The 27,185-nt window shown below is 45.6% G+C and overlaps 1 protein-coding gene across 6 annotated transcripts in view; it reads right to left on the bottom strand.

The window, feature by feature from the left end:
- Positions 1-27,185, bottom strand: part of HOMER2 (homer scaffold protein 2) — an 86,498-nt gene that overhangs the window by 15,584 nt on the left and 43,729 nt on the right. For all 6 annotated transcript variants that reach the window (XM_070570287.1, XM_070570248.1, XM_008512684.2 and 3 more), the window contains exons 2-3: positions 25,648-25,804; positions 12,701-12,832 (exon numbers count right to left, since the gene is read on the bottom strand). In XM_070570287.1, the coding sequence (XP_070426388.1) occupies positions 12,701-12,832; positions 25,648-25,804 (289 nt within the window). The remainder of the gene's footprint in view (positions 1-12,700; positions 12,833-25,647; positions 25,805-27,185) is intronic.

Raw genomic sequence — 27,185 nt, 5'->3', positions numbered from 1 at the left:
AGAAGACTGGCCCTGAGCTAACATCTGTGCCCATCTTCCTCTACTTTGTATGTGGGACGCCTGCCACAGCATGGCTTGACAAGGGGTGTGTAGGTCCACATCTGGGATCCGAACTGGCGAACCCTGGGCAGCTGAAGCGGAATGTGTGAACTTAACCGCTCTGCCACTGGGCTGGCTCCTCCTCTGCCCATTTTTCAATCAGGTTGTTTTTGTTGTTGTTGTTGAGTTGTATGAGTTCTTTATTTACTTTGGAAATTAACCCCTTGTCAGATATATGATTTACAAATATTTTCTCCCAGTTGGTGGGTTGTCTTTTCATTTTGTTGATGGTCTCTTTTGCCATGCAGAAGCCCTTTAGTCTCATGCAGTCCTATCTGTTTATCTTTTCCTTTGCTTCCCTTGCCTGAGTAGACATGGTATTTGAAAAGATCCTTCTAAGACCAATGTCAAAGAAGGTACTGCCTATACTTTCTTCTAGGAGTTTTATGGTTTCAGGTCTTACATTCAAGTCTTTCATCCATTTTGAGTTGATTTTTGTGCATGGTGTAAGGGAATGGTCTACTTTCATTCTTTTACATGTGGCTGCCCAGTTTTCCCAACACCATTTACTGAAGAGACTTTCCTTTATTATATGTTCTTGGCTCCTTTGTTGAAGATCAGCTGTTCAAAGATGTGTGGTTTTCTTTCTGGGCTTTCAATTCTGTTCCATTGATCTCTGTGTGTGTTTCTGTACCAGGACCATGCTGTTTTGATTACTATAGTTTTGTAGTATATTTTGAAGTCAGGGATCCTGATGACTCCAGGTTTGCTCTTTTTTCTCAGGATTGATGTTACTATTCGCGGTCTTTTGTTGTTCCACATAAATTTTAGGATTCTTTGTTCAATTTCTGTGAAGAGGTCATTGGGATTCTCGATAAATTTAAGAAGATTGAAATCATCTCAAGCATCTTTTCCAACCACAACGCTATGAAATTAGAAATCAACTACAAGAAAAAAGCTGGGAAAGTCAGAAATATGTGGAGACTAAACAACATGCTACTGAACAACAAATGGATCACTGAAGAAATTAAAGAAATCAAAATATCTGGAGACAAATGCAAATGAAAATACCACATATCAGCTCATATGGGATGCAGCAAATCGGTCCTAAGAGGGAAATTCATAGCAATACAGGCACACCTTAACAAACAAGAAAAATATCAAATAAACAATCTTAAACTAAACCTAATAGAATTAGAAAAAGAAGAACAAACAAAGCCCAAAGTCAGCAGAAGGAAGGAAATAACAAAAATTAGAGCAGAAATAAATGAAACTGAAACAAAAAAGACAGCAGAAAGGATCAATGAAATAAAGACCTGGTTCTTTGAGAAGATACACACAACTGACAAACTCTTAGCCAGACTCACTAAGAAAAAAAGAGAGAAGGCTCAAATAAATAAAATTAGAAATGAAAGAAGATAAATTACAATGGATACCACACAGAAATACAAAGGATTATAAGAGAATACTATGAAAACCTATATCCCAACAAATTGGACAATCTAGAAGAAATGGATAAATTCTTAGAGTCATACAACCTCCCAAAATGGAGTCAAGAAGAAATAGAGAATCTGAATAGACCAATCACAAGTAAAGAGATTGAAAGAGTAATCAAAAACCTCCCAAAAAATACAAGTCCATGAGGAAATGGCTTCTCTAAAGAATTCTATCAAACATTCAATGATTTAATACCTATCCTTCTCAAACTATTCCAAAAAACTGAGGAAGATAGAATGCTTCCTAATATATTCTAAGAGGCCGACATCACCTTGATATCAAAGTCAGACAAGGACAACACAAAGAAGGAAAATTATAGGCCAATATCTCTGATGAACATTGATGCAAAAACCCTCAACAAAATATTTGCAAACCGAATACAGCAACACATTAAAAAGATCATACACCATGATCAAGTGGGATTTATACCAGGAACACAGGGATGGTTTAACATCCACAAATCAATCAATGTGATATACCACATTAATAAAATGAGGAATAAGGATCACATGATTATCATATTAGACACAGAGAAAGTATCTGACAAAGTCCAACATCTATTTATGATAAAAACTCAATAAAATGAGTATAGAAGGAAAGTACCTCAACATAATAAAGGCCACGTATGACAAACCAACAGCCAACATCATATTCAATGGTGAAAAACTGAAAGCCATCCTTCTAAGAACAGGAACGAGACAAGGATGCCCATTCTCACTACTCTTATTCAAAATAGTACTGGAGGTTTTGGACAGAGCAATTAGGCAAGAAAAAGAAATAAAAGGAACCCAAATAGGCAAAGAAGAAGTGAAACTCTTGCTGTTTGCAGACAACATGATCTTATACATAGAAAACCTTAAATAATCCATCCAGAAACTATTAGAAATAATTAACAACTACAGCAAAGTAGCAGGGTACAAATCAACTTACAAAAATCAGTTGCATTTCTATACTCTAATAACAAACTGAAAGGAAGAGAACTCAAGAATACAATCCCACTTACAACAGCAACAAAAAAAAAATCTAGGAATAAGTTTAAGCAAGGAGGTGAAAGACCTATACAATAAAAACTATAAGACATTACTGAAAGAAATTGATAATGACATAAAGAAATAGAAAGATATTCCATGCACATGGATTGGAAGAACAAACATAGTTAAAATGTCCATACTACCTAAAGCAATCTACAGATTTCAACGTAAACCCAATGATAATCCCAATGACATTCTTCATGGAAACAGAACAAAGAATCCTAAAATTCATATGGGGCAAGATGAGACCCCAAACAGCCAAAGCAATCCTGAGAAAAAAGAACAAGGCTGGAGGCATCACAATCCTTGACTTCAAAATATACTACAAAGCCATAGTGATCAAAACAGTGGTACTGGTACAAAAACAGGCACACAGATCAATGGAACAGAATTGAAAGCCCAGAAATAAAACCACACATCTATGGACAGCTAATCCTCGACAAAGGTGCCAAGAACATACAATGGAGAAAGGAAAGTCTCTTCAATAAATGATGTTGGGAAAACTGGACAGCCACATGCAAAAGAATGAAAGTAGACTATTATCGAGGCTGGCCCTGTGGCCGAGTGGTTAAGTTTGCGCGCTCCACTTTGGCGGCCCAGGGTTTCGCTGGGTCGTATCCTGGGCACGGACATGGCACTGCTCGTCAGGCCATGTTGAAGCAGCGTCCCACATGCCACAACTAGAAGGACCCACAACTAAAAAAAAGTATACAACTATGTACTGGGGGGCTTTGGGGAGAAAAAAAGGAAAAGTAAAATCTTAGGGGAAAAAAAAAGAAAGTAGACCATTATCTTTTGCCATACACAAAAATTAACTCAAAATGGATTAAAGACTTGAATGTAAGACCTAAAACCATAAAACTCCCAGAAGAAAATACAGGCAGTACACTATTTGACATTGGTCTTAGAAGGACCTTTTCGAATACCATGTCCACTCGGGCAAGGGAAACAAAAGAAAAGATTAATAAGTAGGATTTCATCAGACTAAAGAGCTTCTGCAAAACAAAGGAAATCAGGATCAAAACAAAAGACAACCCATTAACTGGGAGAAAATATTTGCAAATCATATACCCGACAAGGGGTTTATCTCCATAATATATAAGGAACCCATACAACTGAACAACAAAGAAACAAACAACCCAATCAAAAAACGGACAGAGGATATGAACAGACATTTTTGCAAATATGATATACGGATGGCCAATAGGCACCATGAAGAGATGTTCAACATCACTAATGATCATGGAAATGCAAGTTAAAACTACAGTAAGATATCACACCTTATACCTGTTAGAGTGGCTATAATCACCAAGACAAAAAATAACAAATGTTGGAGAGGGTATGAAGAAAAGGGAACCCTCACACACTGCTGGTGGGAATGCAAACTGGTGCAGCCACTAAGGAAAACAGTATGGAGATTTCTCAAAAAATTAAAAACAGAAATACCATATGACCCAGCTATCCCACTACTGGGTATTTATCCAAAGAACTTGAAATCAACAATTCAAAGAGCCTTATGCACCCCTATGTTCACTGCAGCATTATTCACAATAGCCAAGACGTGGAAGCAACCTAAGTGCCCAACGTCTGATGATTGGATAAAGAAGATGTAGTATATATACACAACGGAATACTACTCAGCCATAAAAAAGACAAAATCGTCTCATTTGCAACAACCTGGGTGGACCTCGAGGGTATTATGTTAAGCGAAATAAGTCAGATAGACAAAGACAAACACTATATGATTTCACTCACATGTGGAAGATAAACTAACACACAGACAAAGAGAACACATTAGTGGTTACCAGGGGAAGGGGGATGGGTGAAAGGGGTGAAGTGGCACATTTAGATGGTGACTGACAAATAATAATGTACAACTGGAATCCCACAATGTTATAAACTATTATGACCTCAATAAAAAAAATAAAAGCCTAGAACATCTCAAAAAAGGGAACAAAAAGCCATGTATTCTTGGCTCATAGGGATGAAAGAGGAAGAGTGGTTAGAATGCGGAGTCTTACTATGTACTCACGGTGAGCCTTAGGGACACCTGCTACTGTCAATATACAGATGGGGCACAGATGGGTCTCGTAACTGACCGCGATCACACTGGCATTGAACACAGGCCATCTGATGCCAGCAGTGGACACTACGGTGTCTATGATTTACCTGCTTAACTGCTACCCCAACTAAGATGCCCAACTTTGATCCTTACCAGCCTTTCAAATGCAGGCAAATGAGCTCTGAACCCTGGTTTCTTCATCTGTAAAATGTGGATGATGCTATTCCTCTATGGGTCATTGGAGGATGAAAGACATGGCTTTGCTAGGTGTCTGACGGGTTCAATAAAGAGAAGCACGGCTCCTCTGGCCTTGATTTGACTTGTTTCTTCAAGTAAAATGACAGCGAAAGCCTTAAAACAATGACCTTTAGTAAAAGAGATCCACAAAAGGGCAAATTCATTCATTCAAAAATATTTACTAGGGGCTGGCCCTGTGGCCGAGTGGTTAAGTTCTCGTGCTCCGCTTCAGCGGCCCAGGGTTTTGCAGGTTCGAATCCTGGGCACGGACATGGCACCGCTCATCAGGCCATGCTAAGATGGCATCCCACATGCCACAACTAGAAGGACCCACAACTAAAAATATACAACTATGTACCGGAGGCCTTTGGGGAGAAAAAGGAAAAATAAAATCTTAAAAAAAAAAAAATTTACTAATTATCTCTATGAGCTAGGGACAATGCTGGGGACACTGAAATACTTAAGAAAGACTTGGTTCCTGTCCTCAAAGAAACTCTGAGTCTGTAGAGGATTTTGTTTTACATTCAAACAGGTGATAGTCCAAAAGAAAATGAGTTTAAAATGTAATGAAGTAGGATAATATCAGATAAATTTTAAATAACTACTCATCTAAAAAGATGAGGTACTATTAGATACATGACGGAAATAGGTCCTACCATTTATATAAAAATTAGCTTATGACAAAGGAGGAGTTGCAAACTAAGAGAGAAGATTATTCCACATATAATGATAGAGATCACTTTACTAAACTGGAGAAAATGAACTTAAATTCTACCACAAACCAGTAGCCTGATAAATTATTGATGAATTAAGGGGGTAAGTATTTTTTTAAAAAACAAACCTTAAAAAATCTGGGTGCAAACAGAACTGAACACTTATCAAACTCATGCTTGAGGAGCGAGAGGGTAATTTTCTAAACTTGGAAGAAATGAAAGAAAATCACAAAAGTGACAGATTCGACTATGTAACAATTTAAAGCTTTTGATTACAAAAGGAAAAAAACTAAATCAGAAAGGAAGCAATAGCCTGGGGGAATATCTACCACAGAAAAAAAGGCTGTTACCTTTAATGCAGAAAGAGTCTGTACAAATTGCAAAGGAAAATATGAAAACCCCAATAGATAAATGGCAAAACTCACAAATAAAAAATACAACGTGTAAACAACTTACAGAAAAGATCGTTCAGCCTTGCTGGAAATGCAAATCGAAATGATGAGGTACCATTCTCTGCCTGCTAAATTAGCAAACACTAAATATAATTATAATACCCAGTGCTGGTGAGATGTTTCCGCAGCATTGGGTATGGGTACAGCCCCCCTGAGAAGCAACTGGGAAATATGATCATAAGCGAAAGAAATGTTCACAGCCACTGACCTAGGGTTATTACTTCTGGGAAACTGTTCTATGAAAATAATTGAGAATATGAAAAAAAAAAGGCTTTCGATATAAAGATGTTAATCCTAGCATTATTTACAATAATGAAAAACTGGAAGCAATCCAGAAGGATGGGAGAACATTTCCCCTCACGGGCTCCAGCTGTTAGAACAGCACCAGTCACTGCAAGAGGGGTCAGACGACTGTCCCCTGCTGAAAAATCACCTCTGTGGCTTAGGTTTTCTAATATATCCCCCCTTATTATAAACAAGCACATATGCTTGTAAATTTAGAAAGTACAGTGTAGAAAAAAATATTTTTTTAAACCTATAGTCCCGTCAACCCAGAGATAAGCACTAACCACATAAACGTCTATTTTTCTATCTGTTCATATGCATTCCTTACACACATTTCTTTTTAAAAACGGAATGATATCGTACATCCCATTTTATAGCTACTTTTGCAGTTAACAAGACATTAATAATCTCATGCAATAATATGGTTTTCTACTACACCATCTGAATTGCTGCACAATATAACCCTGAGGGATGTACTGGAGTTTATTTAACTAATTTCCTTACTGCTGGACATTTAGGCTGGTGTTTCTGTTTTTGCTGTTATAAAAGATGCTGCAAGGAAAATCTTTGTAGCTAGATCTCTACTCAGTTACAATTATTTCCTTAGAATGGAGTCTATAAATGAAACCCATGGATCTAAGGATAGTCAAACCACAGAGGTTTCTGAAATACATGCCAGATTCTCATGTCTTCACTTATTAGAGTCATTTTCTGCAGTTTTTAAACCCTAGTAATAATCTTAATCAAAATCATCATCTTCTTCACGATTACCATGATAGAAAATGAAAGACTATTGTTTTATTTTACTTGTGGTTTTTGTTAGCCTTGGCCATTGAGGAACCTTGTGGCAGACAATATTTGCATCTTCAAAATCCATTTCTTTTTTTTCTCTTAGCTCAACAGAAGCTCAGATTCACCTGGAGCAGGAAATTTCCTACGCGTTAGAGAATGAGAACTGGTCTAAGCCCACTATGGCAAGCTACTTCCCTGCCTTTTTTTTTTTCTGGAGGTGAGTGTGGGAGGGTGGCCTAGGGATCCAAGACTGACGATGGGACCCAAGAAGAAGTCTGCCGAGGGAGTTTACAGGGAAGCATTGTGGCACCATCCTTTTACCTCCTCCCTCTTGCCATGAATGCAGATGTGATGGATAGAGCTTGAGAAGCCATCTTATCACCATGAGGGAAACACTGACAAAAGAAACAAACAAAACATGCAGAGCCCTTGGACCCAACTTTATGGAGCCACTGTACCAACAATGGAAACCACCCGCTCAGGACTTCTCTGTCGTATGAAGAGAATAACTCTATTCGTTTAAGCACTGGGATTAAGTTAGCTGTTACTTGCAGCCAAGAGCTTTCTAACTGAAACATATCAAAAGAATGATTAATATCCCCTATTAAAAAATACATTGACCCTTGAATCAGGAGACAGAAAGCTATGTGACAGGGCAATGTTCTCACAATTACACTGAGTTAATGAACTGAACACAAAGATACAAATTCCAATTACAGATGAAATCACTGAAATGGGCCAACAGCAAACGTCACATGTGTATCGGGTTTAGAAAGATCAGTCACAGAGCACCAGCAACCCCATCCCGGATCACTCCCCTTCATGGCAGAATGTGTTTCCTTCCGTCTGCAATGATTGAGATGGAGCCGAACTTAGAACAGTGACATCTCAAGGTCAGATGCCACAAAGAATCTAAACTTTAACAACTGGCTCATTCTTACGTTTGGTTCTCCTTCCTTTTGTTGTTTTTCAGAAACCCTTCATGTTATCAGAACATGCAAGTCCCTTTTCCACATCCTTCAGTGGGCTGAGGTATCTGTCCTCTCCAGTGGATGGACAGACGAGGCCCAGTTTACCTTTGGGAATACACAGCTTCTGTTATTTTTGGAAAGCCCATCTAAAGAGCATACTGTGATACTTCTTGGATGCTGGTGTGAAGTGGTCCTTAGAACGGAAGCAGTAAAGACTAAGGCATCTATTTTCCTTCCCGGGGGGTAGAGAGTGAAGTGTGTATAAAGTGTTCTTAAATGAGAATATCCACAGTGGTGCTCCTTTTTCTAGCATAGTTATAGTGTTTGATTACCAATTCCTCTTTCAGGTCTGTAGGTGGTTGCTCTGTGGAGTCAGAAATGTTCAGCCACAGCTGTCCCCTCAGCAACACGCCTTGGGAACCCTTTGGGCCCGAACTCCTCTTTGCCAGCTAATTGCCACTTGTCAAGAGTGTCAGCCTCCCTTCATAGTAATTGATCAGTGTGTGGTTAATCGTTCCTTCAAAGAGAAGGGGAAAAGCTGATTTGAACATTTTGAACAAAGGAGACATCTGAGGGCTTATTTGATACGCCTTTGTGACAATGGCAGGTCACAGTCACAGAGCGGAGACTCCCGCGCTGCCAGAGAAGACTGAGCGACTCAGAAAGATGGGCACTCCTCCTTAATGACAGGACATCTCCTTCTGTTTGGGAAAAATGAGAAGCGGCCACACTTGGAAGCAGACGCAGCTCAAGGTCTCTCCAGTTCTCAGAGGCACAAAGAATTGAACTTCAACAATTTCTTCTGATTTTTCTTTGAGTTCTCCCTTCTTTCGATTCTTTTCATTGCAACTTTCCCCCTTTATCCTTCCTAGCTGCTTTGAGTCCTCCAAAGATTGAAGAAATTGTTCCAGGCAGCTGGGAGTGATTCTCTCAAACCATCCGGGGCTTCAGTGAAGAACTCTGGCCCCGGGCGGGATCGGGGCAGTGATGGAGGCGGCCCAGCAACACCGTCTTCCCCAGCTATTGGAGGCTTCCGACCCTATGAGTCTGCATATGAGGCAGGTGTGGGAAGGGGCCACTTGGCAGGGGAGGGGGTGCTCCCGCCACCCCTCTCCCCCTACCAGGTGCTTCTTCAGAGGGAAAAGGCATGCAATTCCCGCTGCCCACTTCAGAGGCTCTGGCACCATCCTTTCAATAAATCGCCATCACACTTGCCTCCTCTTTGTCTAAATTCTCTCTGACCCTCACAGCAGCTGTTCCTCTTCCTCATTTCAGAAAACGGCAGCACCATCTGTCCGTCATCATCCCAGAGTCTCCGCCTCCCACATCTACTCCCCGAGTTCTGCCAGTTTAGCTCCTCAACATTTCCTAGATCTCTCCAACTCCTACTCAAGCCCTCATCCTCTCTGATCTGGACAAAAACAACCTAATCTGTCTTGATGCCAGAAAAATCTACCTAAAATGCAAATCTGATCATTTTCCTTCCTGACTTAAAATCCTTCACAGCCTATAGGATAAAGCCCAGCAACTGGCATGATACCCTTCCGAGAGCCGGCGTCTATCAGCTTTACCCACCCCCCCCAAAACCTGGACCCCCTGTTAACGTGAATCATCTGCAGCTTTCCTCACCCAGTGTCTCAATTTTGCTTGTGCTACTCCCGCTGTCTGGAGGATGGTGGAAAGGAGAAGCACCCGCTGTGGGCACGACTTGGAACTTCTCCTTGCCCAACGTGCACAGGGCAGGTGCCTTGAGAAGCAATCTAGACTGAACCCTGGGAAATGGTGAAGGGCTGAGCCACATGGACAGGGAGTGGGAACAAACAGAATTGGGGGGTTAGTGACAGAGATTTGGGAAATGGCCTTAACAATGGGCCCAAATGGAACCAGAGCCTGAAAACAGTCACGTTCCATATGAATGCCTGCAATGGACTGAATGTTTGCGTCCCCCCGCAATTCTTACGTTGTAATCCTAACCCTCAAAGTGATAGATTAGGAGATGGGGCCTTCGGGAGGTGATTAGGTCTTGAGGGCAGAGCCTCATGAAAGGGACAGTGCTCTCCCAGAGAGCTCTCTTGCTCTCTTTCCACCAGGTGAGGACGCGACGAGAAGTCGGCAGTCTGCAACCTGGAAGAGGGTCTTCGCCTGAACCTGACCATGCGGGCACCCCGACCTCAGGCTTCCAGCCTCCAGAACGGTGAGCAATCAACTTCTGTTGTTTCTAACACCCAGACTGCAGTGTTTTGTTGCAATAGCCTGAACGACTAGGACAATGCTCTTCCAAAGTCTCCACCCTCCACAGCAAAGAGAATCCTTAAAACCAGGGGGCAGCAAGGGCTGCTCTCTGCACACCCAGTCGCTCTCCTCCTGCGGGCAGCCTGGCGCGTGCTCAACAGGCTGAGTGACACACTGATTGGCGTTGGTGCCAGGAAGAGAGGTGCCATGTGGCCTTGACAACACATACTCCCACTGAGTGTCGACTACCAACAAGAGTGACCCACCCTAAGTCCCCAGTTCCGCCTCACACCTCTTACTGACCAGCCAGCTCCCTGGTGGAAAGCTGATCACATCAGGCTCCTTCTTCAGAGCAAAGAGTGACTTATCCTCATTAGAACAGACACTTCCCATGGACTGTCATGCCCCTGCCAGCCCCAACACCCAGAGAGTGACTCAATGCCTTCTACGGCACACAGCACTACCTTAAACCAACCAGCTCACTTCCTGCAAATGAAACGAAGCACAAGGCTGATCACCACGGGACGCCCTGTCCTCCCACGTCCCTTATCAGCAGAAGCAGCGGCCTTCCAGGACTCTGCTGTGCTGCTGTAGGAACGCCACATCCTCCAGAGCTGCGGGAAGTGACGCTTCTCAGAACCACAGTCCAGGGACCGCGGGATCAGGGATGGAGAGATGAATCCAAGAATGATGCCCGACGACCCACCCTCAAGACTGCTGCTTCCTGCCCCACGTTTCTGGTCCCTGGTGAACTGGAGGATTTATACCCACGAAAGAACGCTCATGAGAGCGATGTGCAGAGTGCCACCAGACCATTGTGGGTTTCCTGGGCATCTAAGGGAACAGCATCCTCATGGAAGCACCTGGGGACGCAGAGGAGGACAGCCTGTGGGGTGTCCTCTATTAGGGGCTCATTTATGGCTGGGTGTAGGATGACTGGATCAGGGGACTGGAAGCCTCCTTAGAAATGTGTGTGTGTGCATGTGTGTGTGTGTGTACACATGCATATGCACACATGCTGGAAAAATGAAAGGTGCAAATTAGTAGGCTCCTGTCGGTGTGCTTCCTGACTCATCTTACCCTCCCTTCTTTGAAAACCGTCCGCAGTATACACAGGGAACCCGAGCAGCAGAATCTGTACTAAGAAACCCTGCCAAGTTCCCAGGAATCTGGAATCTGTAAAGCCCTCAGGGGATAGGACCACATCTCTGCATGCTCAGTGCCCAGCACGACATCGGCACAGCGGGAGGGCAATAAATACCTGCCCAGCAGGCAGTCGCTCATGGCAACAGTCTGGAGAGAAACAACCCTCGGCCTGGTTCCAGCCTTTCCCGAGGCCTGGATCTCCAACTCCCCTGGGATTCCCGGAGCTACTGGGACATTCTACCAGTAAGTGTCTGTGTCACGTCAACTAGCCAGTCTTGCTTTCAACCAAGACCTTCTTAATACCTACACGGGGCTCTCCCACCACCCTAAAAGGAAACCGATTCTCGTAAAACAAGCTTTCAGCCCCTTCGACCAGCTGGGTGAGGCCCCTCAGAGGCCATCAATTTGTTCCCGCAGATCTTGGGGCTCTCCAAGACTCTACTCAGTTACGATCTGCTCCTCAACACCTTTCTACTCATCCACAGGTGTGGCCTAGACCTCAGAGAATCGAATCAAAACTATGACCCCTCTCCCTAGAAAAAAACAACACACGCACAACACTGTGCGACATTTTAAGGGGCGAGGGGACTCCAGGTTAAGAATGGCTATTAAGGGGCCGGCCCCGTGGCCGAGTGGTTAAGTTCGCGTGCTCCACTTCGGCGGCCCGGGGTTTCACCAGTTCAGATCCTGGGTGCGGACATGGCACAGCTCATTAGGCCATGCTGAGGCGGCGTCCCACATAGCACAACTGAAAAAATATACAACTATGTACTGGGGGGATTTGGGGGAAAAAAGCAGAAAAAAAAAGATTGGCAACTGTTGTGAGCGCAGGTGCCAATCTTTAAAAAAAAAAAAAAGAACAGCTATTAAGCATCACCTTACTCCCTCTCTCTAAGGGCTCGAACCACAGAGTCAGTGACGTTGACGGCTGTCAGAGACGCCTGGGCACAGGGAGCAGAGGCTGACGGGTGGGGAACGATCGACTGGCCAAGCTGCTTCCTGCTGCAGCAACCTCAGGCTCCGAAGCTGCATCTGTCAGATAGGTTTTCCGTCCCCAAATGACGTCACCACTTTCAAGGAACCTGCTATTTCTAAAGGTCATCTGGTTTGACAGCCCTGCGGTGCCAGAAGGGGTGGAATCGAAGTCTGGAGAGGAATCCTGCTCCATCCCTCAGCAGGGACCACTGAACGAGGACGCCATCCCGCCGTGGCACTGACTGTACTGCGACAGGGACCACGTTACCTTTGTCAGCTGCTGCTCCGAGGAAAACCCCAAACCGAACACGGTGTTGGCTCTGCTGTCAGCCCACTGCCCGAACTTCTGCGACGTTTTGGTGAAAGTCATATTGGGTGTGATTGTGCTGTTTATGATCACCTACAGAAAAACAGCCCAAGGAGGAGAAATTTAAACACTGAATTAGACACCAAAGTAACCCCTTACAAAGTCTTCTGTCGGCAAAGCTGGCACCCAAAGCATGCATCCCCACTCATTATATTTGGTCCTTTCTTCCTCTTCTGGCATGTCCCATGCTGAGTCAGATACACAACCATGATAAGGGGTAATTTCAGAGACTTAAAAACAGACAGTCAGCCTAAAATAAGATCTTACAAGTTATCAGTGGGAGAAAGTCTCTCCTAAGCAGAGAATAGTTTCCAAAACTGCTATTTATTTCCCCAAAGCTGCCATGCATCCAACTGCCCTTAATGGCAAGCAACGTCGCACATTCTCTGAAGAACTGCATTGCATACCTTTTTAAGCATCCGGGGCACCAGCGTCCAGCTCAAAAAACTTAAAATCTCCCTAAGTGGTTGGGGCCTGCTGCTTCCCAACAGGAAGGAAAAGGTGCAGCCCCACTAGGACAATTGGTGGAGGATTAATTTACAAACAGACCGATTATACAGGCATGAGGTAGGTGTAGAGAAACCAAGGGACGGTGCAGGGACCTGGTGCCAGCTGTCACCACTCCTTGGCCTTAAAGGATGAGGGGATGAAGAGGCTACAGAACAGGGAAGGAGAGAGTCATGGAGAACAGTTGTCTTGACAAGGGAGGTGATCTTCTGCTGAGGGACACACCAGCCAGCACATGGTGACCTCACAGGACGGGGAGCCAGCAGAACAAATACCCTTCCCTCTTTCCCTCTGACCTCCCGCCACTGGGCAAACCCAACCAGAAGCTGGAGGCCCTGGGAGCCCATTGACGTCATCTGCAGGTCAGCCTCTCAGGAACCAGAGCAGGGTGAAGAAGGGCAGAGAATGGGTCTGGAGGGTAAAAGAGTGATATCCCGCACATGGTACATTCATTCACTCAACAAACATTTACTGAGTAGTTACTATATGCCAGGCATTCTGCTAACCAAAGGTACGAAGATGAGTGAGTCAAGATTCCTGGTCTTCAAGATGCAGGTAGTCAGGAAGAGGACAGACACATGTGAATAAATAATCACCAAACAATTGGTAAGTGTTATAAAGAATCAACAAGAGGCTCACGCTGGCAGAAATCCTTGGAAGTTCTAAGACTCTAAGAAACACTCAAGAAAAATGTCCTTGGAAATAAGGCATTCTGGCATGTTTACTCACAGGCAAGGGTAGCATAACCCGCTGACTACTTCCTCATCCAACAGTTTCTGATGATCCGAGCAGGGAACAGCAGCAGTGTAAGCAAATGCAGTGTCTACTAGCAGTTTTACTTATTAGGGCGGTGTTTATTCTCAACAATCAAGTCAGAATCCCTTTCTTTGAAGTGATACAATAGAGAAGAGAAAACATTTTTGAATGACATAGGCCTTGCTGATCTTGGTAGGAATTTCAGTCCATTATTTTGCTAAAGGACAAACCTTGTGGACACAGATCCTCATCTGAACTAATAAAGAGATGGAGGCGGTCAGTTATAGCTGTCACTGGTAAGAGAAGTGTCATGGCTATGTACATGTGCAAGAGCCTATCGAGTTTGCCAATGACGCATCAGCTCAAGAATAAACTTTAACTCAGCTGGGAAAAAACTTTTAGGAGTTAATATTAATTGTAGCAACTACTATTTACGGAGTAACTACTATTTATCGAGTATCAATATCAGACTTGTATCAGCTCACCTAAACCTACAACAAGCCTGTGAGGTATGACTATCACCTTCATTTCACAGAAGGAGAAACTGAGCTGGTAAGTAGCTGAGCCCAGATTGTCTGACTCCAAAATTCGTGCTCTGAATTTCCATATTACATCCTTCTCATCTTAGAACATGAGAACTTCTCTTCTTCCCTCACCTGTGAAGTCCCGATGCCTTCACTGCAGTCCAGGTTTCTCTTCCTCCTTCTCTGATAACTCTTCCACAACTACAGAGTCCATGGGAATTAAGACACCTGATCAAGTGTTTTCCAGATAACTGAATGTGGCACAGTTAGTAAAGCGCTCTGCCTGCTGTCACTGGACACTATCAGAAAATGGGGGCAGGAGAGTGGAAGATGCAGACATAAACCAGGGGCAGGTAAAAAGGAATGCTCTGGGACCTTGGAGGCTGGCTGGGGTCTGGCTCAGTCTTAGGCAGGACTGATGCGGTGGAACCAGGGCAGGCCTAGGGAAAGTGTGTGGCTGGGTGGGAGTTGGATCAGAGTGGATCACAGGATGCCAGAAAGCCAACTCTGGTCATCTCTCATTTACCAGGCTCCTGGGAGGACAAGGCAACGACCAGACCCATCCAGAAGCTTGATTCCTTCTAAATCTTTCTGCTCCTTCACAGCAGACCTGTGCCTCTGAGTCAGCCTCCATTCCCCCTCCTCGAAGTCCCCTTGAAAGGCAGAGGACAGAAGCTCACCAGGGTATGGGACACACCTCTGAAGCTTGCCCCAAACAGGCTGTCCCAGTGTCAGTCAAGCCGGAATAACAATGGTAATGTCCCCTGGCATCTCTTTAGAACCTAACAGTTCCTAAGGTGCTTTTTCATAGTCTTTCATCTTATCTCCATTTTCGCAGATGTGGAAACTGAGGCTCAACAAGGTCAAAAGACTTGTTCAAGGTCATAAAACGAGTAACAGGTTAAAAAGAACCTAACGTATGTATTTCTTATACAAAGCAATGATTAACTGATTTCGAGAGCTAAATCTGTATTTAGCCTGCTTAAGGGTTCATTCAGCTGCTTAAATCTGGGAGCTCATCAATTTTGGAAAATTCTCAACCATTCTATGAATGTGGCTTCTGTTCCATTCTCTCTCCTCTCCTTCTGGGACTCCAATTACACATACGCTAGATCTTTTAAGAGTGTGAAACATGATTTATTCTTACCAGTTTTTTACCCCCTGATTCTTGGTTCTCTCTGTTTCAGTTTGGGTATTTTCTATGGATCTGGCCAGTCCACTAATATTGGCTATTGATACACCCAATCTACTGCTAAACCCATCCATTGAGTTCTTAATTTCAGACTTTGTATTTTTTAGTTCTAGAATGTCCACTTAATTCTTAAAAAAAGAAATTCTAAGTCTCTTGGAATATGCTCCCTCCTTTCATCCGTTTTGTCCATTTTGTCCTCTATTTCCTTGAATATATTAATCACAGTTATTTGAAAATCCTTGACGCCAACTCTAATGTCTGGCTTATCTTTGAATCTGTTTCTATTGTCTGGTCTTCGTCTCCTGATTCTGGGCATATGGTCTTGCCTTTCTGCATGCCTCATAATTTTTTATTGTATGTTAGAAAATGAGTATAAAAGAACTATCAGGGCTCCATGTGATGTTATCATCTACCAGAGAAACGTTCCCCTTTCCTCTGCTAGGTGATAGGGCAGACAGGGAGTCCCTAATTCACTCAGGGACTGAGGTCAGGGCGCAGTCTTCCTCTGGTTCACCCTGTTTTTAGGGCAGGCCCTCTAACGCTTTCAGTTGGGAGCATGACAGGTCCTTGAAAGACTGCAGGAGATTCAGTTCTGTAGCCTTCCAAGTCCATACATCTTCAAGACTGGGCAAATCTTGAGGGAGAAACTAGCCACGTGTCTGGGGCCACTCAAGTCTCCAATTTTGTCACTCAAGCTCCAAAGATCTTTGCTCACTTCTCTGTTCCTCAGCTGCTTTCCCCAAGGGCCCAGGCTGGATTTCCAGGCTCTAACAGCTCCTAGAAGCAGTGAGTGCCCCAGGTGAAGAGGGTGTGTAGACGCCCAGTGTCCATTTCCCACTCCCTCCGGGGTTTTCCCACCTTTACTGTTCTCTTTTCAGGCTCTTTGGCAGGTCTTTGCTTTCTAAGCACCCTAAATATGATGGAGATCATACTCTGACTTTCAGAATGTCCAGCCTAACTCTTTACACTGGCACAGACTTGGAATTCAGCAAATGTCTTGTGGGGAAAACCGGTGATGGGTTTGAAACCCCCAAGTCTCCACTTCTGACACTCTAGCCCTGGGCACTGCTAAATGCTCTGTTGGTTTCTCTTTCTCCCATCAGTACCCGACTACCCGGGCCAAGCCCAATCTTCAGCCTGCACCCGGAATTGGCAAACGTTCCCAAGAGAGAAAAGAGCTGTAGATTGTCATCTCTGAGTGGTCCTCGCCTCTCGAGAATTTTAGTCTCTCTAGTCCCCATGGTTTCTACAGTTCTCTGATGCCTTTCAGCTGTATTTATCCAGCTTTTTCTGGTTGCTGTCAGAGGGAACACTGGCCTGCTGGAAATTATATATCTTACTCGAAAGCAGAAGTGCTGAGTCTGTAAAAGTTCACAGAGACACAATTTACTATGCGTCTCAAATGACATTTTTCTGTAATGTTTACGGGAAGCAAGCAACCTCTCATAAGGCCGCTGTTTATATCAAGATGCAAAATTGTACTTCGATACGCCAATCTAGTTTATTAGTATGACCTCAAATGGTTAGCTAATATTAGCTGCAGATATTCCCCAAATTCTCTCACATCTGGTACCCACTCTAAGCGATGATTCCAGACTTCTAACCATCTGCTGTTTCTTTCTTCCCCTTTTACATCGTGTGTGTGTGGGGTGGGTAACGAAACACCCAGCCTACAATTTAGTCCATGAAGCCTACCCCACCTCATTGCCTCCAGTCTCACAAGAGAAGGGTCCATTCATCCGCCCAGAACTAAGGCTGCCCTGGTGCCCTAGCTCCCATCTCCTCACCTCCACCTCTAGGATGCCCCTCCTACCCACACCACTGCACTGGGCACTCACCACCTTACACCCAGAGCAGACAGAAGGTCTATTCACTGCTGGAACACAAGGCGCTCGTCTTGCAGGAACTCTTCTTCAGAACTTTGCAGTGGGGGTGCCTTTGCCCCCTCATTCCCTCTGACATGTCTGCTCTGCTGGGGTATTGCTTTGATCCTGGTTCAGCACGGCTACCTCCCGCTCTGTCACCAGTATCGAGGCATCCAGGGATTTACCAAACATAGCTTAAAGGATCCCACAAGCTGGAGGTCAGCCAGGAGGGAGAAAAAGGAAAGCCTGCTCCCTTCACAGTGTTGCTCTTGCAATCCCTCAGGCTGGCTCCCTGCAGGCTTTGCAGTGCCCTGGCAATATCCTGACAGCTTACCAAAGGCTCTGGGACTTCTGGAACTTCCAAGAACCAGAGGGGAGGAGGAAAGGGGAGGGGACAGAAGAAAGGGGAAGGCAAGCCTTATATTTGTAAAATGTCCTACATTGCCACGACTCACCAGAAGTAGCTGGTCTGAATAATCGCAAGGCCGTAACAGTAAACCCATCTCTACGACTAGTGAGAAAACTGGCTGCTCTCCCAGGAGCTCCAGTGCACTGACCTTCTTGAAAGCAGCCAGACCGAAAGCAGGAGCAATCACACCATCAAAATGGTCAACCCAAAGCCTTCTCCCTTCATTTCCCACTAACATGGGAACTCCACCTGTGCTACACCGGGCTCAGCCCACCAGGATGAAGTCGTCCTGCGAGTTAGGCAGATACAAGCTTCTAAGGATACGCTCCTTCTGTTTCTGCTCCTCTCGGGCCCCCAAATCACTTCTGGCTCACTGCTCTGGTACCCAGAGTCCACCTGAAGGCTTCTGTTTCCCTCTGAGGCTCTGATTCACTTCTGACCTTCACCCACCTCAGGCATGCAGGAAGCAGGGAGAGAAAGTGGACACACATGACAAAACCTTTTACTGCTCTGGGTCTGCGGTGGTGAGTGCCCGGAGCAGTGGCGTGGGCAGGAGGGCCCTGCTGGGGTGGGGTGAGGAGATGGGACGGAGGGCACTGAGGGAGGCTTAGTTCGGGTAACTGAACTCCCCTTGTGAGACTGGAGACAACGAGGTAGCCTGAGTCTGACGGACATATGCTAAAAGCTCAATCTCACTAGCAACGTGGAAACTGCATTACCACTATTACCGTTATATACTCACCAAATTCAAAATATGTCTGATGACACCAAAGGTTGGGGTGAGGACATGGGGCAATGGGAGCTCCCACATTGGTATAATCACATGAAAAACAATGTGGCTTTCTCTGATAAAGTTTAAAATGCAGCTTCCCTACCACCCAGCAATTCTACTCCTGAGTACATATCTGAGAGGAACCTTTGTGTAGGTACCAGGAGAAACGGACAAGAATGTTCACAGCAGGAGTGTCTGCAGAAACAAACGTCCAGCAGCAGCAAAATGGGTAAACTGGTATGGTCATACAATTAGAGACTATCCAGCAGTGAAAACAAACCAAGGCTCATCAACATGGAGGAATCACAAAACTTAACATTGGAAGGCAGTCAAAAGGTACAAACTCCAGTTGTAAGACAAATAATGTAATAACTAGGGATGCAAGGTACAACATGGGGACCATAGCTAACGCTGCTGTACGATGTATAGGAAAGCCATTAAGAGAGGAGATCCTAAGAGTTCTCATCACAAGGAGAAATTTTTTTTCTCTTCTTTTATTGTATATATGAGATGACGGATGTTAGCTAAACCTACTGTGGTAATCATTCCACAATAGAGTATGTAAATCAAATCATCACGTTGTACACCTTAAACTTACAAAGTGATGTATGTTAATTATTTCTCAATAAAACTGTGGAAAAGAAGTTAAGCAAAAAAATAAAAAGGAAGTCACAAAAGGAGACACACAGTATGGGTCTCCAGTATGATTCTATTTATATAGAGGTCAAAAACAGGCAAAACTACACAATGTATTATTTAGGGCAAGGGTCAACAAACTATAGTCCTCAAGCGAAATTCAGTCTTTAGTCTGTTTTTGTAAATAAAGTTTTATTGAGACACAGCCACACCCATTCATTTACATATTGGTCTATGGCTGTTTTCTCGCGACAAGAGAAAAGTTGAACAGCTGTGACAGAGGCTGTACGGCTCATAAAAAAAATTACTATAAGGCCCTTCAGAGAAAAAGTTGGCCAATCTCTGTTTAGGGATATATACAGACACAGGTGGAAAAACTATAAAGAAAAGTAAGGGAATGCTTAACACGAATTTAAAGAGTGACAACCTCTCACGGGGTGGCCAGGAGGAGCATATAATTAGGGAGAGGCCCAGAAAGGGACTTCCGAAGGATGAGTAAAGGACAGACTTCCTCAACTGGGTGGTGGGGACAGGAGTGTTTGCTTTATTATCAGACATGAAATGGTACAGAGAAAGGGTTAAAAATAAAGTACACAAAAGTATAACAAAGTTGTGTAACCTTCAGGAGGAGCAGAGGCGTGTGAAAAAAGCAGGTGGTGGCCTGCACACGAGGACACTGGGAAATCGTCTTGGGGGTAGAGAAAGTGGCCGGACCTGTGGGTTCCGGCCTCAGTGGGGAGGGGGCTCAGCAGACTACAGGGTGAGCAGTAAGGGGGTTAGAGTGGAGGATGTCACCAGCAGGAGGAGACAGAAGGACAAGAGAAGAGGGCTGGGCAGAGGCTGACTTAGGCAGTACCAAGAAAGAGCCATGAAGGGGTGCAGAAGGCGTGGGGACAGTCAGGAGGGAACAGGAGGAATGCGGTCCTGAGAGTCGAAGGCGAAGGCGAGGGTATGGGGAAGAAGGGTAGAGACTCAGCAGGATGAGACCCGGCGCCTCCCTGGGCAGTGGGGAAGGCGAGTCTCGGGGGAGAAAGGGAAGAAGCTTTAACTGAAGCATCCTGGGGCATCAGCTTTAATGTGGGCTCCTGGCTCCTGTGCACGTCCCGTTCCTCCTTCGTGAATTCTCTCTGAAACTTTCATGGAGGAAAAAAAAAAAAAGACTCCCCAGTCAAAAACCCAGTTCCTGCAGCTCACTGGAACCAAGTTTTCAGAAAATGCAGAAAAGCTCATGCAATCACGAGCTCCCTGGAAGAAGCAAAAGGCGAAGCTCCTTCAGGCTCCAGGCCTGCGCTGGACCTCAGAGGAAGCTGCTCATCAGAAAATGGGAGACAGGCGCCCAGGCTTCCCCTTCACGGAAGGTTCTTTCCCAAACCCAGGGAGAAGGCCGTTGGAGGAACTCGGAAGTTCTCCACAAGACTCTGGGGCCAAGTTACAGCAATTAAAAGACACGCTGCCTGTTTCCAGAGTTGGTATTAACAGATGCTTTTTTCCTTTTTTTCAAACCACAGTCAGGGAAGCAAAGAAACCAACATTCATCGGAACCCTACTGTGTGCCGTGCTCCTTCCGCACGCTCACTTCCTTAACAGGAAGCGCTCTGTTTCATCCAAAAGAGAAAACTGGAATGGCAGGCGGAGGAGGAGACCCTGACTGTGTTCTTGAAAGCAGTTTCACATTGCCAGGAGAAAATACCAAATGAGTCAGGGTTTCTGATGCTCATATCCTCCAAACCGTCACAACCAGGCAGTACTTGCTACACAGCGGGTGCTGCTAAATACGTGTGGAATGGATGACCTCTAAGGCCTCTTCCCAGATAGGTTTCTGTAATCCTATAAATAACTCAGAACGAAGGGCAGCAGAGCCATCCAGAGCGCCTGGGAGAAACACCTGCTCCAGGCAAGTCTTGTCCGCGGGCACAGGTGACTTCTCCTAAGGATGGCAGTGATGAACTCATCTGCAGAGTGCCAACAGCACAATGAACTCAAGTGCTGGGGTGGCTCCATTAATAAATGCTCTGGAAATAGAGTTCCTGTACAGTGGAGTTGGCTGTTCTGCCCAAATTTCGCCATAAATCACATGGCTGTCGGTGTGCGGCGGCTCACATCAGCGCTTCAGGGAGCCGGGCCTTGGGAGATGCCCTCACGGGGCTCCCATCTGTCCACGCACAGGGCTGACCTTGGGGGACATCCTGAGCTTTTGATCCTGTTTCCCTCTTGGCAGTGACTCTATCCCTGCCCCCAGTCTTTCTGTGGACATGCACACCTGCTGCAGGCCTGGAGAGCAAGTACCCAGCCTGACATCACCCACTCGCTCCCCCACCCACTTCTGTGGTGTTGCCCACTCTAGCTTGGTGCTGGGACTTCAAAAGCAGCTGGGCCTGGACCCCAGTCTTCAAGGAACACAGTCTCCTGGTAGCCACATGCACAGAAACGGGTCCACATAACCCCCTAGGGTTCAGGGAACGCCGGGGCAACGTGCCTCAGTATTCCCACCACTCATGTCTTCAGCAGCAGCTGGGACGGACACATGAACTATTTCCCCTGAGAAGGAAACACCTTAGTGTTTCAGGAAGAATGAAGAACAGGTCTGAGCACAGAGTCTTCCTATGATGAGCAGCACCAGTGGCTCGTAGGGGAAGGAGAAACGTCTCATGCATCTTCCCCAAGTAGAACAGGACAAATGCTGGACGGGGCAGAGGGGCTTGCTGTGTCCTGCTGAAGCTGCTGGCTGCACCTCCTCCTCTGTGGGGAGCCTGTGCTCTGCGGGCTGCCCATGGCTGACTCACTGGCTGAGAGTCTGCAGCGGCCTTTGCTCACAACCACCTCCAAGCCCCTTCCACACCAGCAACTTGTTACTGAAGCCTGTCCACTCCTTCACCTGGGAGGGGTCCAGCAGGCTTCCCCTTCCAGCCCACCACAGCCTCCTGCTTTGCGAGGGACCCACAAGCACCAAGCAGAGGCTCGAGGTCACGGATGTGTTGTGTCCAGGCCAACAGAGAGAGGCAGGACCCGAGCCCTAGGCCTGCCCAAGGTCAAAGGTGCAGCCCATGAACCAAGACACAGCCCCAAAGGCTCAAAGCACCTGACCATGTGTCATCTCAGGTTGGATCAGCATTTGGGATCAAAGGCCTAAATCAAAGTGGGGTTGTCCCAATGTGGTGGAACACAACGATGGGGAGGCCAGGGGCGGGGCTGTGGGTGGGCAAGGGCAACAGACAAGAGCCCTGTAAGGGGAGGTATTGGCATCAGCTCGGCATATGGCGCCCTCTCCCAGTCCCAGGAAGGAAGGAGACCCATCTGGATATTCAGGCAGGGTGGAAGCTGGGGCTGGGGAGATGAGGAACTCGGCCATGGGTAGGGAGGGGGACTGCATGAGACCAGGTGACAGCAACAGCTACCACCATCCTGGGGAAATCACTGTCCTGGGGCCCTTCTCCGTGCCCCACCCTACCTGTGGAGCAGCCCAAGGCACAGGATCCCACCTAGACCTGTGCTGTTGGTTTTACACTTTGCTCACCAGCTTGAGGGATGGTCCAGCAGGGCTGGGTGGCGTTGGGACCACTGTCGGGTGTTCTGTGCTCCAGTTCTCAGGGCAGGAAACTTGCCCCCAACCCTTGGCCCCCAAGTGCCAGTCACAGTCATCAAACCACTGAGACTCGTCCCCACCCCCTACTCCCCTGGACCTTCTGCTCCCTCATGGGACACCTCCTTTGGCAGAACGAGACCCTGCAACAGCTCTGGTGCCCCAGGGGTAAGGCAAGAGCTCGGTGGGCTCCAGGACATCAGGAGGCCGGCACCATAGGAGGAGTGGCCTGAGACTCTCGGGCTCCGTCTCGGAATTCCTGTGGCGCCCCATGGCCTGGGTTTCTGATTCCCACTTTTCAAGTAACTCCATAACTTGATGGAGCCCCACACGGAGCCTGAAGTAGCTCTCCTCTGCAGCCAGGGGTTAGCCCACCCTCCTACACCCACCTGATTTCTTACAGCTGGCTCATTTGGCTTGGACCCCACCACACTGTCACAGCCTTCAGGAGCTGCAGAGCCATACAATACAGCAGCTGACGCCTTGACAAATTACTAAAATCCCAGCTAATAGGACTAAAGCACTTTCTCAAAGGAAGTCGTTTTATCTATGTTTAAGCCCAATATATCCTCGGATAACTCAACTGACAAAAGCGCAGACCCATCTCAAGGATGGGAGATGAACTGACAGACTCTGTAGATAAAAGGAAGCAGGTCAGTCTATTCACCAGCCCTACAGAACATCCCGGCCAGAGCTGAGGAGCTTCGAGCTCCACAGCACAGAGGAGGGAAATGGTAATTACAGCTGGGCATCACCATGTCTCCCAGAAGACAGAAGACAATGCAGGCGCCTTTCAGAGATTCTCTCATCGCCGATTCGTGCCAGGTGCTTTCATACTCCCTTACTGGTCACCAGACCCCGCCACATCTATCCTCCTGCCGGCTTAGATGAAAAACCAGTTCCTGCGTCTCCTTAGACACGTTTGTCAGACCAGCTGTTGCCACCCGGACACGGAAGGAGATGACACGCTGCCTGCATGACGTCATGGCAAGACCTGCGCCTCACCAGCCGGGGGGAACCTACTCCAACCCAGAGCTGGCAGCGGGGGTCTGGAACACCGGTACAGGCCCCAGCCCGCTGAGCCTCACCGTAAGTGGGAGCTTGGCCAGGTCCCAGCCTCTGCATGACCTCAGCTGTACACTCAGGACTTCTGGGCTCCCCTCCCAAGGAGGAAGAGGTGTAGCGGTAAGGGGAAGGAAGAGAAAGAGGATGAGGGGGCCAGGCTGCCTTTGTGTGCAGTCTCCAGGGCGCCGAGAGAACACGGCTGAAGGGAGAATCCTGCCTGGAAACAGGGAGATCCCGAGGCAGCAGCAGGCTCTCACGCCCTTCCTGGGCGCTCTCTCAATGGAGACTTCTCCATCCTCTTGCTCTGCAGTTGTGGGGGCTGTGGAGGAAGAAGCCTACAACCAGGCCCCAGTCTACCGCCCGGCCCCTGATGCCCCTGCTTCCCACTGCCTAGGAGCGCTGACCTAGGGGCAGAGGGCAGGAGGGACTGCAGGTGGGAGAGGAGGTTGCCAGTCAGAAGGCTACTGCAAAAGTCCAAGTAAGACTGTACTGAGACAAGAGTTATGGCCTTCAAACGAAACATTAGGCATAAATGTGAGACACTTGAACGCAGATTCGTTTGACCAACTAAAAAAGGAATGACGCTGTGCTCTTCTGTTCTCCTTTTTTCTTTTTTTAAGCCCAAATGATTGGGCAATGAAAATGAAGAGGCGGTTTAGAGAGCAAATAGGTAATACAGCTTCAGATACATTGAATTTCAGGTGACAGCAGATAATCCATGTAAAAACGTCCAGCAGGATGAACAGAGATTAAAGACAGAAAAGAAATTATAAAGCATCGTCTACTGTTTTTTTTCTTTTACAAACCTGGCGATAATTCTTTTGATATCCCTTCTTTATTCCACTCCTATAATAAGGTGGTAAAAATATCGAGGAAGACAGCAGAATAATGAAAGTATCAGGAAAAAAGTTATTTCAGGAAATACTCTAAAACCATTTAATAAAATTCGACTCCTGCGTCTAATAACACCGAAACCAGACTACATATAATACCCAATGCTGCCAAGGGTACACTAATCTGGCATTCTCACACATGCTGGAAGAAAGAACACTTTGGAAAGCAATTCGGTAATACCCATCAAGAGCCATAAAGTGTTAATATCTTGACCTATAATATCACTTCCAGGAATCTACCCTAAGGAAATATCCAAAAGAAAGCAATAGGCAGGTGATGAACAAAGGAGGGTATCTGTTGCATGAAGATGGTCATTACCTGTAACAGTCAAAAATTGGAAGCCACTTAAATATCTAACCATAAGGGGAGAGATTAAGAACATTATAGGCCCTTGGTGGAATTATTACACAGGCATAAAATGCCATTTTATGAAGACAATGTGTTAACAGGGAAATCGTTTCTTTTTTTCATTTGTCATAACTTTAAATGAAAGAAAGAAAAGCAGCATATGTATTTATACACGCATTACAACAATTAAGGTGGCAAGATTTGGGGTGCATCCTTTTCCCCACACTTTTCAACAGACTGTATTGCTTTTGATGAAAAGTAAGTGACCGTGAATGTTAACATCAGCCGGCGGGGTGGTACCTTGGCTCCGTCCACACTGATGATCCGATAGCTGTTCCTGGTGACATCATAGAAGTAGGACACCGTGACGGCCTGCTTGCTCGCAGGCACCCAGTTCTTCTTGGTGTTGGGGTCAATCTGGAAGACATGTGCTCGGGTGGTGAAGATGGGCTGTTCTCTGCAAGAGGAGAGACGGGTGTGTGAGTTGATCGAACACGACTTTATGCATAATTTATGACTTCTAAGCCACCTACTGCCCCCAAAGATTTTAATAGCTTATAGGGAAAGATACATATGCATGAGGACAATTAAAATAAGAAAAGGGAAGAGAGAAGGAAAAAGGGACACCACTTGGGTTACCGAAACCCAACACCCTGAGGCTGCAGGGCAATTGGCCTAAGGAGCAATTTGCTTAAAATGCAGCTGGACTCCTTGTCCAATGTTTTTGCATCCCGTCAAGTGTCTCATTCTTTTCCTGAGATCCTGTGGGCATTTTTAGGATTTTGCAACAAATTTATCTTGGGGGATTCTGCAACAATTTTAGGATCGTGCAAACCATCTGCGACTTCATATTGTATTTCTGTTAAGTACTCCTCAAATTCGCATTTTATGAATGATGCATTCATTCATAATTGACTGAGCCTTAAAGTTTTATGTTTCCAACTTATAAACCTTTTGAGTTTTACGTAAAATTCATCAAATCTATCTCTGTTGCTATTCTGGCCTCTGTATTGTTGGTTTTTCACTCCACATGCCTGTAAATTTTTATTGTGACTATTAGCAAAATTAGCACATTATCTATGTTTCTTTTTGTTGAGTGGGGAATTAATTAGATTTTGACAATAAGCATTAAGAAATAAGGCAGGTGGATAAAAATTGTAATGGATTTCACTGCATTTCATATTTTAAGGGAACTACTTCACAAAGTAATACAAAATGAATCAGATTCATTACAAAATAGACTTATTTTTGAAGAAAGGGCCTTCAGGAAAACTGGCTCAAAAATCCTTTAAAGTGTTCAAAATAAGATAAAATAGGAAAAAATGGCACCAGGATGTACAAACAATCCCATCATTCATAAAAATGCTACAGATTTAATAAGCATTTATTAGAGATAAAAAAATGAAGTCAAAAGGTAACTTAGACAAATTAATTTTTTTAAGTCCTTACAATGTCAAAAGAGATGACATAAAAGGATACCCAAGTGGATACAAAAAAATCAAAAGGGGGGCTGGCCCGGTGGCTCAGCGGTTGTTCGCCCGTTCTGCTTCTCGGTGGCCCAGGGTTCGCTGGTTCGGATCCTGGGTGCAGACATGACACTGCTTGGCAAAAGCCATGCTGTGGTAGGCGTCCCACGTGTAAAATAGAGGAAGATGGGCATGGATGTTACCTCAGGGCCAGTATTCCTCAGCAAAAAGAGGAGGATTGGCAGTAGTTAGCTCAGGGCTAATCTTCCCTCCCCTCAAAAAAAAATCAAAAGGCAAAAGTGAATTTTAAGTTCTGGTCTCTAGATGGAGTGGTTTAGGGCAGTCTTTGAATGCATCCCGACTACAGAAGGC

The sequence above is a fragment of the Equus przewalskii genome, chromosome 1, assembly GCF_037783145.1.
Source record: "Equus przewalskii isolate Varuska chromosome 1, EquPr2, whole genome shotgun sequence".
Classification (NCBI taxonomy): Eukaryota; Metazoa; Chordata; class Mammalia; order Perissodactyla; family Equidae; genus Equus; species Equus przewalskii.
Note: the sequence above shows the minus strand (reverse complement) of the source record. Positions and strands in the feature narration are given on the sequence as shown.